Consider the following 11,453-nt stretch of genomic DNA (forward strand, 5'->3'; position numbering starts at 1 on the left):
AGAGCCTTCAAGGGAGGAGCCCCTCTAAAATATGGCCACCGATCCTCTTAAACATGGCGGCCGCAGAGACACCAAGGGAGGCGACCCTCATAAATATGGCCCCCGCCCCGCTCAAAAATGGCGGCCGGAGAGCCCGCAAGGGAGATTTTCCTCACAACACTGCCGTGAGACCCGCCGGCTACGTAAAACGCCGACTTTGTTGGGTCACATGCCTGGAGACGCCTGGCTGTGATTGGCCAGCATTCTGGTGACGTCAGACGCCGCGGCGCGAGCCGAGGGCGGCCGGGTAGCTTCTCTGCTGGAGAGTGTTAGGCCCGGTGCTGGGGCTTGGCGGCGGAGCTGGGGGCGGCAACGCGCCGCTCACACTCATGAGGAGCCGGAAGGTGAGGGGCCGGAGGCCGGGCGGGAGCTGCGCCGGACGCAGTGGGGGGTGCCGCCGCCAACTTTCTGGGAGCTGAGGGGGAGCCACGGTACGCCTCGGGCGGAGGTGGGGGATCTCTGCCTGGCTCTCGACCCCCGGAAGGGAGCTCCCAGGTCACGCCTTTGGAAGCGGACCCCCCCTTTTCCGACCACGTCTGCGGGAAGGGGGTCTCCCAGGCCACGCCCTTGGAAGGGCACCCCCCCCCCCATACCACGCCCCCGGGCTAGGGAAGCTCCGAGGCCACGCCCCTGGGAAGGGGGCTCCCAGATCAGGTCCTGGGATGGGGGGGGCTCTCTCTCCGGAGCTGGTCCGGACCGCTGGTGCCCTGACGCTGCCCAGCCCGGGGTTCGCGTGCCTCTGCTGCCGGCATCCGAGCCCGGGGTCAGCCAGCCCAAGTGCGGGCACATGACGACGGGTACACCCCGGAGGTTGGAGAGGATGGAGGGGCGCCAGTTCCTGGCACTGGTAGCCGGCGGGCGGTGTGAACCAGGGCGAGGGCCCGGGACAGGATGCGCCCCTGCCTGGGGAGGGGGCCCTCCGGGCGGTGGGAGCGGCGCCTGGGGTACCTTTGACCCGAAAATGTGTCTCCTGAAAACCCACGTGGTTGCGCGTTCCCAGTCTGAGGTCTCTGCCTTTTGAGGGACTGTTTAACGCGTCAATGACAGTTGGGTTCGCGTGTCATTTTACTTTTTGTTTTTCTCACACTTCTGTTTGGTTCTAATGTAGGGTTTTAATTTATTGATTTTTTTTAAACCTTTAGTTTTTTCCCCCAGGGGTTGCTCTAGGTCTTACCGTGTACATTGTAATTTAGCAGAATTCGTTTCAGATTGAACTAGCTTAGTTCCAGAGAGACACACAAATGTTACCCCTATGTAGCTCTGTTCCCTTAACGCACTTTGTTCCCTTAACGCACTTTTCTGGTGGTGGTAAATGTTTAATGTTACAAACCCGATAGTACACTGTCATGATTACTTTACCAGCCGTGGTCATTTCCTTAGCCCCGTACAGCCTTGATGCCACGCATCTCCTTTGTGCTGTTATGGGCATTCCTGCCTACACTTGCGTACGTGTTACTGTATGCAACTGTCTTTTAAATCACCTTAGGGAAGGAAATAATATGCACGTAAACTGTCTCCGTGAGGACGTAATTACCTTTACTGGTGCCCTTTTTTATGTGGATTTGTTTTTTTGGTTTGTTTTCTTTTTTTGCGGTACGCGGGCCTCTCACTGTTGTGGCCTCTCCCGTTGCAGAGCACAGGCTCCGGACGCGCAGGCTCAGCGGCCATGGCTCATGGGCCCAGCCGCTCCACGGCATGTGGGATCTTCCCGGACTGGGGCACGAACCCGCGTCCCCTGCATCGGCAGGCGGACTCTCAACCACTGCGCCACCAGGGAAGCCCTTTCTGTGGATTTGAATTATCGTCTGGGGTCAGCTGCTTCCAACCCAAAGAACTTCCTCTAGTATTTCTTGTAAGAGGAGTCTGCAGCAACAAGTGCTCTCAGTTTTTGTTTATCTGGAAGCGTCTATTTTGCCTTCCCTTTTGAAGGATAGTTTTGCTGGATATAGTATTCTTGGTTGACAGTTTTTTTGTTTGAGAACTTTGAATCTGTTTGAATATACCCACTGTGGTGTGGCACCCATTGTTTCTGCTAAATCAACAGTTTATTTGTTGGGCTCCCTTGTCCTAAGGAGTCATTTTCCTCTTGCTGCTTCCGAGACTTTCCCCTTGTCTTTGACTTTCAGCACTTAAACAGTGTTGCATCTGCTTATAGATCTCTTTGCAGTTATCCTACTTGAAGTTCAGTTCTTTGAGATTGCTGGGTTTGGGGAATTTCCTGGCGGTCCAGTGGTTAGGGTTCCATGCTTCCACTATAGGGGGCGTGGGTTAAATCCCTGGTTGGGGAACTAATCCCACATGCCACACGGCGCAGCCAAAAAGAAAAAAAAAGAAAGAGAAACAGAGATTGCTGGTTTGTACATTGTTGTTTTTCAATAAATTTGGGAAGTTTTCAGCCATTATTTCTTCAAATATTTTTTCTGCCCCTCTCTCCCTCCTTTCTTGCTGGTACTCCCATTACATGTATGTTGCTGCACTTAATAGTCTCCACCATGTCTCTGGGGCACTCTTCATTCTCCTCCGTTCTTATTTCTCTCTGTTCTTCAGCTTGTGTAATCTAGCAGTCTATCTTCAAGTTCACTTATTCTTTCCTCTGCCAGTTCATATCTACTCTTGAGCACACCCCCACCCTGCCAGTGAATTTTTTACTTCAGCTATTGTAATTTTCAACTCCTGAATTCCCATTTGGTTCTTTTTTATAATTTCTCTCTTATTATTGATAATCTCTATTTGATGTGATGTCATCAAATCTTTCTTTGATCATGGTCTCTCTTAGTTGTTGAACACATTTATAATGGCTATTTTGAAGTCCTTTTCTGATAAATCCAACATCTGATCTCTCTCACAGGGAGTTTCTGTTGCCTGCTTTTATTCTAGTGTATGGGTCTGCTTTCCTGTTTCTTTGCATGTTTCATGATTTTTTGAAAACTGGACATGTTAGATAACACATTGTAGCAGCTCTGGGTACTGGTCTCCCACCCCCATCCTGAGGCTTTTTACTGTTAATGTCCTTTTTATTTGTTTGGTGATGGGGATTCTACTAGAGTCTGTTTCCCTTCCCACAGCTGAAGCTGTGATGACGCTCCTCAGGGGCAGTGTTGGGTGTGCCCACAGTCACCTGGGTCTCACTAGTTTCAGGGGGGCTGTCTTCCTCTTTCTCTGACCACACCCAGCTCTTTTTTTTTTTTGGCTGTGTTGGGTCTTCGTTGCTGTGCACAGGCTTTCTCTAGTTGCGGCGAGCGGGGGCTACTCTTCTTTGCGGTGCGCTGGCTTCTCATTGCGGTTGGCTTCTCTTGTTGCGGAGCACAGGCTCTAGGTACATGGGCTTCAGTAGTTGTGGCTCGCAGGCTCAGTAGCTGTGACTTGCGGGCTCTAGAGCGCAGGCTCAGTACCTGTGGCACACGGGCTTAGTTGCTTCGCGGCACGTGGGATATTCCCGGACTCAAACCCACGTCCCCTGCATTGGCAGGTGGATTCTTAACCACTGCGCCACCAGGGAAGTCCCCACACCCAGCTTTTAAGCTCTGCTAGTTGCCAGCTGATCGCCCAGTCGTTTTCAGCGATGACCTGGAGTATAAATTTTCTACAAAGGAATCCAGTCACATTCTGGCTTCTTTGAAGGAATAGTTTCTAAGATCAGTGTTTGATGTTTGTTCTGACCCCAGGAGGGATCCCCCTGCTGTATTTTTCCCTTGGCTGTCTCCTGAAGACTATACGCCTACACTTTATCTTGACTTTTCTCCCATCTGCCTTTCGTCACAGCTTCCACTGTTCTTGAGGACCCCTTAGGCATTACCTTCTCCACACTCTGTTGTAAATGAAGTTGGAATAGATTAAGAGCCCTTTGATGCCTGCCTCTTCTCCAGGCAGAATCTGAGCCGGGGCTCCCCAGCTGGGGACAGTGACAGGCTTCTCTGTGTTACACCCCTGCTCTCAGAGCTAAGTGCTCAGGGGAGGGAAGGGGGGCAGCAGCCTGAGATCCCCTGGACTTGCCTCTCCTGGCCTTGGAACCACTGCCTCGCTAGGAGGGGCGAGGGTGATGGGGCCCCAGTCTCCTTAGTGCCCTGCCCAGGCAGGAACCTCTGTTCCATGAGTGGGGCCTCGGCAGAAGGGAGCCCCTCCTCTCAAGCGTGCTTGCTGGAGACTTGGCCTCACAGCAGGTGGGGTGAGGGCTGAATGAGAAGTGCTGCCATCCTGCTCCCCTGGGAAGAAAGCCCTCTGCCCCGGGGGCGGGGGGGGGGGTGTCCTGTGTGCTGACCTTGGCCGCTTGGAGTTGGGACACCAGAATAACTGTTTCTTCATTTTGCTCTTTGCTTATAGGACCATTTGCAAAGGTTTTAAATGGTTGTTTTTAATACTCTTCACCAGTTGCACTGGGGGAGGGTTAGTGGAGCACCTCTTGCCTCTTGCTGTTTTGTCGATCTCTTCCAGCTCTTTTAGTCTTTAACTAGTCTGCTTGTAAGGAGGAAGTCCTCAATGATGGGGGCTTTTTCATTTAGGGATTGTTTACGTGGAAGCAACCAGTTTGCCTAACTGAAGAGCAACGGTTCACCAAGTTAGAAAAAAATGTAATTGATTCTTGACATTTTGGAGCAAGGGCCTTAGAGGTAGTTTTGCCCACGATTAAACTAAAGCCAAAATGCCACTGGAGTTGACTCTCGCAAATCTGGTGCGGATGGCAGATGGCCTGCTCAGGTGCCTGTAACCACAGCTCCTGGGTCTCAGCCAGACCCTCACCGACTTCACCTCTGCAGAGGGGCCCAGAAAGCTGAGGGGTGACAGGCCCACTCGAGGAGCTGTGGTACAAAGCATCTAGAAGTGCCCTGCTGCCAGCAGAGGGCCTGCACGGCACACAGCCCCAGAGCCGGATGGCAGGTTCTCTGCTCGGTCCCTCTGCAAGCAGCCAAGGCTTTCATGCGGGTGGCTCTGGTGACAGAGCAGGGGGAGGGGCTCTGAAGCCAGACATCACTCTGTGTGACCTTGGCAGGGTCTTTTCCCGAGTCCCCATCTGCAGTGGGGTGCTGCTCCTTCGAGCACAGCACCTGTGTGTTGACACTCAGGGATGGTGGCCGCTGTCACGAGCGCCAGTCCCCCCCGAGGGAGCCTAGCACGACCCGGCATCAAAATGTTTGGAGTCGGACTATAACGGGAAGGAGAGGATAGTCAGCGACTTTCTGGGGCTAAGAATGTCTGTTCCCGACTATGGCAGCGCTAGAGCTCCAGGGAGACTGGGTGGTGCGGTGCCGTCCCCACAGGAGATATTCTGTAACCTCTTGGGCTTAGTTCCTTGGGTATGAGCGGCCACACTGCTGCCTGGGCTCTTTGAGCAAAGCCCAGCCCCGGGGCGTCCACATCAAAGGGTCCTGCCTTGTTCTCGCTGTGGAAGCTGCCTTCCCCTTCCCTTTAAGTGCCCTCCGCAAGCGGTCACGTGCCTCGGAGCCTCGGTGGCCTGCCCTCCTCCAGGGGCTTCTGGATGAGATGCTGCTGTGAAGATTTCTAAACTAGCTTGTGTGCTTTCTGATCTCTTTTCTCCACTTTTGGGCATGCTGCCCCCCATCCAGCCCCATCCTCAGCCCCCAGGTCTCAGCCGCTGGGACAGCGCTGTCAAGCTTGCCCTCCGCTACGCTCTCCTCACTATCCCACACCTCTCTTACTTTCAAGTTCTCACTTGCACTTTGATGTGTTATTTTCTAAGTGTCTGTGGTCCCCATTCTGGAACAGAGAGCAGTCAGCGGAGAGGCAGGTGAAATGCGAATGAAGCCCCAGTTTCGTGAATTGTCGCGTCAGTGCTGAGCTAGTTTTGCCAGGTGCGCCAGGTTGCTGGCTGCTGGCAAGATGAGGGAGGCACGGGCAGGAACTCCCTTCCCGTCTCTGCTGCTTTTCTGAAAACCTAAAATTATTCCTAAATAAAATGATTGTAAGTTTCATTGTTTTAATTCCTTTCTTGTCACTAGAAGACTTTCCTTTGCATTCCAAGTGAGATGGCGGCGGGCGGTTTGTTAGCGTTGTGGCCTGTCGATGGCAGCTAGAGCTCCTTTAAGCTGAGGGGATTAGGCCTGGCTCCCCTGTGATTTCAAAGAGAGGGTTTGCGGGGTGGGGGGGGGCTTTTGCTTTTTCACCTTTTATCCAGAACCTTCTGAGCAAGGATACAGGCTGCTTATTCTAAACACCTGAAGTCAACTGAACATCTATTCACTCACAAATAGAGGTTCTAAAAACGTGGGAGGTAGGGACAGAGTACGTGAGCTTTTCCCAGATCATGGAAATGGGGGTCAGCACCTCCCACCCAGCTTTGTGCAGATACGCCATTCAGGCCACGGTATCAGGGGAGCCCCTGGCGGTGCAGTGGTTGGGACTCGGCGCTGTCACTGTGCGGGCCTGGGTTCAGCCCCTGGTTGGGGAACTAAGATCCCACAAGCCACACGGCACAGCCGAAAAAAAAAAAAAAGAGGCCACGGTGTCTGTCTTTCCATGGTCGATAAAAACATGGGGGTGGGAGGGGCCATCTTCGGGGTCTCTGACCAGCCTCTGGTCTGGCCCAGCTGGCAGGTGGAGTGCGGTCCTCGGCGCGCCTCCGAGCCCGGAGCTGCTTGGCCGCATCGGCCTCGGCCCAGGAAGCCCACGTCGTCACGTCTGCCCGGACGGCATGTCAGGTGAGCCTCAGCCCCTCAGAGACAGGACTGGACTGAGTGTCCACCTCTCCACGAAACATGTCACGTTAGAAAGCCTTGAGTGTGGCGAACAGACCAAAGGCGAGGTCACGGCGCTGTCGCCATCAGAGGAGGCCCCGCCCTCGGTGCACGTGCTCCCCACCCACCCACCGAGAGCTGTGGGCTCAGCGGCCTCTGCTGGGCAGCCTGAGCGATGCTGGCACAGGCCATGCTGCTCACCCCAAAGGGCAGGTGGGGAGGCAGGGGACTCTGTGTCCAGCCAGGGGCACGCAGCCATGGTGGCCCGGTGGTCCCAGTTTCCAGAGCTGCTCCCTTGAGCTGCAGCCCGGCGGTCTGGCTAGACTTGGCTTCACAGCAGCAACTGGCCTGGTTTCCCTCCTGGGGTGCCGCTTGTTAGAGCTGCTCCGAGTCAAGTTCACGGCCCCGTTGAGCGCCCGCTCCTGCCATGGAACAGAGAGTCCTGCCTCATCAGAGCTCACAGCCCAGCAGAAACGAATGGAAGCTGGGTCTGGGGTCATCATTTTACATGGCAGGGCGCCCCTCGGGGGACAGCGTCAGTCTGGACTCCGCCCCTTTGGCGGCAGACAATGAAAGGACCCTGTCCTGTAAGTTGTGGCTCCAGCAGTGACGTCGCTTGCTGTGAGCAGGACTGCCCGCCCCTGGCGTTGAGGCTTGTTAACTGTTTGCCATCTGCTTCGTAACCTTCAGCGTGTCTGGTCTTCCCTTGCCTTTTCTCTCCTGACAGCCTTCCTCATCACAAAAAGCCACCGACAGGCGCACGTCCAAGAAGTTCAAGTACGACAAAGGTCATCTTGTGAAGTCAGAATTCCAGAAACCCATCCCCCAGAGTGACAGCACTGCTGCGCCCACAGTGACCCCCGAGACCCCAGGTCAGCGCGAGCCTCTGGCATCGGCTGAGGACAGGGCCAGGCTTCCGGGAAAGGAAGCCAGCGGCTCCGCTCCTCAGGGGACCGCAGGACTCCCCCAGGGGCACTGTGGAGCCATGAGTGACGCCTGCCCGGTAGAGACAGAGGACAGGCCGCCCCCGCCGAGATGCGGGGCCCCTGCGGGAGGAGAGTCCGACAGTGGCTGCCCCGAGAGGGACGGGGCGGTGGCGGACCTGGAGCAGAGCCACACGCCTCCACTGCAGATGGACAACAGCGTCCTTCTCGACGACGACAGCAACCAGCCGATGCCAGTGAGCCGCTTCTTCGGAAACGTCGAGCTCATGCAGGTAAGGCCTGTGGCCTCTCCCCTGGGCAGGCAGCCCCCAGCAGACCGCACGCCTGGTCACGGCCCCAGTTCACACGTGTGAGTGCCACCCGATGCAGGTCAAACACAGTAAGCTCTAACCCGGGAGGAGAGAACAGAACGGTTGCTGATGTGGGGCATCCCCCGCACGGAGCTGAGAACCGTTGCCGTAGCGAGCGCGGGTGTGGGCGGGCTGGCCGACGTGAGTCTGGACCCTGCCGCGGGGTGTGAAGTCATGGCCGTGGTTTGCGGCCCTCTGGGCAGTTCCCCCGCATTTGCCGGGCTTGCTTTTGCTTTTAACCCAGAGTCTTTCCTCTCTCCCTCCATCACGCTGGTGGGGAGCACGCTCCCATGATGGGGTGGGGGGGGACCAGAGCCCGGAGACGGGTGCTCGTGCCGGGCAACCCGTGCCTGAAGCAGGTGTTCTCTTCCCTCCAAGGACCTCCCGCCAGCATCGTCATCCTGCCCGTCGATGAGCAGACGCGAATTCAGGAAAATGCATTTCAGAGCCAAAGACGACGATGACGACGATGCTGACGGTGCAGAGACATAGAGGGTGAGACGCACACGCCGATCCTCTGCACGTTCAGTACCGTTGACCGCTTCCCAGTTCAGCACATTAGACATTTATACCAAACCTATCTCCAAGAGTCCATGCTTCTAATCAGAATTCAGAACTGACCCACAAGGGTCAGCAGCACAGAACGCCACGTACCCGCGGGGAGGCTGGCACACGTGAACTAGAGACCTCTGCGTGCACAGCTGTTTCCGCAGCGATGCGTTTTCTCCCATCTGTACCCACGGGGGTGACTCCAGCTAACTTCTCTCGTAAACGAGAGATCTCTCTGTAAAGGAGACTCTTAAGCTTAGCTTTGATAACGTGCAAGTTTATTTTCCATAATCAGAATTCGATCATTCTTGTGACTGATTCAATCCCAGTTCTTAAAGAACTCTCCTTTACTTCTGTATATGAAGCTCATGTGTACCTTGGACATTCAGCAAAATCCATATGGAAAAGAAATAAAATATATTTTGAAAATATTTTTCAAGAAGGCTTAGGTCCCTAGAACTGTATTCCTTTCTAAAATGCTGGACAGCCAAGTGGAGAAAATAGATCCTGTCCTGTCTTGACACGTGCGAGGCTGGCTCAGCTTTGCACCCATTAACCAGCGCCAAGAGCTGAGAGCGCAGGGCTGTGAGCTGGAAGGGACACGGCTCCCCCTCTTGAGGCTGTGGGATTTCCGAGATGGTGGGTGTTCGGCACATTCCTCGCCCCGTGTGGTGCGGGGACCAACCATCCAGCGAAGCCGTGCTCTTCTCCCTGGTGCAGTGTTACCTGGTGCAGCTGCCCTGCCGGAGCTACACTGCCACTCCCCCTGTCTCAAGGAGCGCCTGGTGACACATTCTTGCCAGTGGGCTCCGGAGAGGAATGTGGGCCTGCTTGTCTGCTGCCCCTTCCTGTCACCAGCTGCTGGCAGAGGACACCAAGGCTGGTGACTAGGAGAGCGTCCAAGAGGGAGCCTGGTCCCCGGGTGACAGGTACAGGAGGAGAGCTGCCTGCAGTTCCGGAGGGCCGTGCTGGATTTTCACGAGTGAGCAGCGGTCTACTGTTGCTGGGCTAGCAAACATTTCTGCTTTAGTTACGACAGCCATTAGACTTCCCTCCCTCTAAAATGTCCTGTGAACAACGGAAGTTTCTTACATAACATCATTTGGGGGCAAAATATAGTTGAATTGCCCTGTAAGGTTGGCCACTGTCCTTGATGGACCCAGAGTGCCGCCGGGAAGCGCCTGTCCCCACACGTGTCCCCACAGTCCTTCTGCTTCAGTGTGGTCGTTGTCCCGTCAGCAGCTGTGACCTTCCCCTGCTCTGAGTCATTCTGTGATTTATTGGTCAACAAACTACTTTAATAACGTGATGATGTTGCTTCTAAGGCCTTTTGGCAGCATCCAGGGAGAGTAATTCACAACCTGAGATTCTGCAGGAATGACTGTTAATCACGGCACTCGGATTCGTGGGGGTCGAGCTGCATCAGATTTCAGGGGATTTTGTCTTTCCCCTACACTGGCTCCCGGGAGAAGCATCAACCTGAATCACAGCCCACCTGCAGGACAGACACGTCGGCATGTTCCCACCAAAATGCAAAACGTAAACCTCACTCCTGGAAGCCTGAGCCCCGCTGGCTTGCGGTCCACGTGGAACCTGGAGAGGTTCCTCCCCAGCCGCCCAGGTTGCTGAGCTAAACCGCAGGAAGCTCCCCCACGTGTTCCAGGCCTTTTTCTAACTGATGACGGACGGTGTGGTGGGCCATCGTCCCGCCCACCCGCCTCCCCAGCGCCAGCTGGCTCCACTGAGTTGCAGCTCTGGTTTCCAGTGGCAACTGGAGGATCACGCTGAGTGCAGGGAACGCGCCCAGTGGAACCTGCTGGGTGTTGAAGGTGGCCAGGTGGGCAAGTCCATGTCCCTGATGGTTACTCCCGAGAGTGAGACATTACCAAAAGAAAACACCAGGTGTCCCCGTAAAGAGGCGGCTGGGACCAGGGCGGCGCATCTGGGGAACCTGTTCTGTGCTCACGCGTGCAAGGACAGTGCAAAGAAAACACGTCGTGAGGCCAGCCCAGGGTGACGTGAGCAAGACAGATGGAATGCAGATCAGGCCCGGGGGACGAAATAAAGTTTCAAAAAGCGTATTAAAACGCGTGTTAAAATTGCTCTAATTGGGAGTGCTCCGAGGATGTGTTCTGCCGGCATTTAAAATGAACACCCGACCCACAGGCCAGGCCACGTGACACATGCAGATTTTTAGAAACACTTCCTACGTGAATCCACAAAATGACCTACCGGTGCCAGAGCAGTAGGGGTGTGGGGTGCGTCCTGCGAGCATTCCTGCGACTCTGTCGACTGCCATCGACCGCTCATCCCGCTTCCTTGCGCACGTCTGTGCAGGGGACCTAGGGCCGGCCTCAGGCACGACCGTTCTCAGAGCTCACAGGACTCGGGAAAGCTGTCGCACTCTTGGTCACCCCGATTAAAATCAGCAGAGAGAAACGGTGCACGGGGCCAAGGCCAGGAGAGACCGGCACAAGCTTCCGGACACCTCTCCCGGCAGTCGCACCGAGGCGGCACGATGTGGGCAGCAGGAGCCCTGACCAGTCGGCTCTTGGGGAGGCCTGGTGCCCGGGCAGCCCTGCGCAACCAGAGGCCGGGGGCGGGGGAAGGAAAGGGTCCTTATGACAACTCTGCTGAGTTGCCCTCCAGAAACATGTCACGAAGAGGTTGTAACAGGCGCACTCCAGCAGCAGAGAGCAGGCAGCCCTGCCCTGGACACGCAGCCGCGGAGCTGGAGGGACGGGGTGGGGGCCACTGGGCCTGGTCCGGCCTCCTTACTGCACAGATGGGACCCACCACGCTCCGGGGCGTCCAGCCTATCCCACGTCCCCACTTCCCAGCACACTAGATCAGTGCCATGAACTGAAACAGCACTTTTCAAA

General features: G+C 55.6%; 1 protein-coding gene across 2 annotated transcripts; it reads left to right on the top strand.

Moving 5' to 3' along the window:
• The first annotated feature begins 262 nt into the window (after window positions 1–262).
• On the top strand, window positions 263–9,013 carry CUNH1orf174 (chromosome unknown C1orf174 homolog). 2 transcript variants are annotated; one of them, XM_024760186.1, is made up of 4 exons: window positions 263–383; window positions 6,582–6,692; window positions 7,456–7,944; window positions 8,401–9,013. In XM_024760186.1, exons 1-4 carry the CDS (start codon window positions 369–371, stop codon window positions 8,512–8,514), a joined length of 729 nt encoding a protein of 242 aa, XP_024615954.1. In that variant the 5' UTR covers window positions 263–368; the 3' UTR covers window positions 8,515–9,013. The 2 variants fall into 2 exon arrangements, with proteins under 2 accessions (XP_024615954.1, XP_024615955.1); XM_024760187.1 differs by lacking the exon at window positions 6,582–6,692 and having other exon boundaries at window positions 267–383.
• Window positions 9,014–11,453: the final 2,440 nt, after the last annotated feature.

This window comes from Neophocaena asiaeorientalis, unplaced genomic scaffold (assembly GCF_003031525.2).
Source record: "Neophocaena asiaeorientalis asiaeorientalis breed wild unplaced genomic scaffold, Neophocaena_asiaeorientalis_V1.1 scaffold489, whole genome shotgun sequence".
Lineage (NCBI taxonomy): Eukaryota > Metazoa > Chordata > Mammalia > Artiodactyla > Phocoenidae > Neophocaena > Neophocaena asiaeorientalis.

Excerpts from the sequence above, each read along its gene's own strand:
- CUNH1orf174 (XM_024760186.1), top strand. Across the intron at positions 6,693-7,455 it reads CTGCCCGGACGGCATGTCAG|CCTTCCTCATCACAAAAAGC; the intron begins GTGAGCCTCAGC and ends CTCTCCTGACAG. Across the intron at positions 7,945-8,400 it reads GAAACGTCGAGCTCATGCAG|GACCTCCCGCCAGCATCGTC; the intron begins GTAAGGCCTGTG and ends CTTCCCTCCAAG.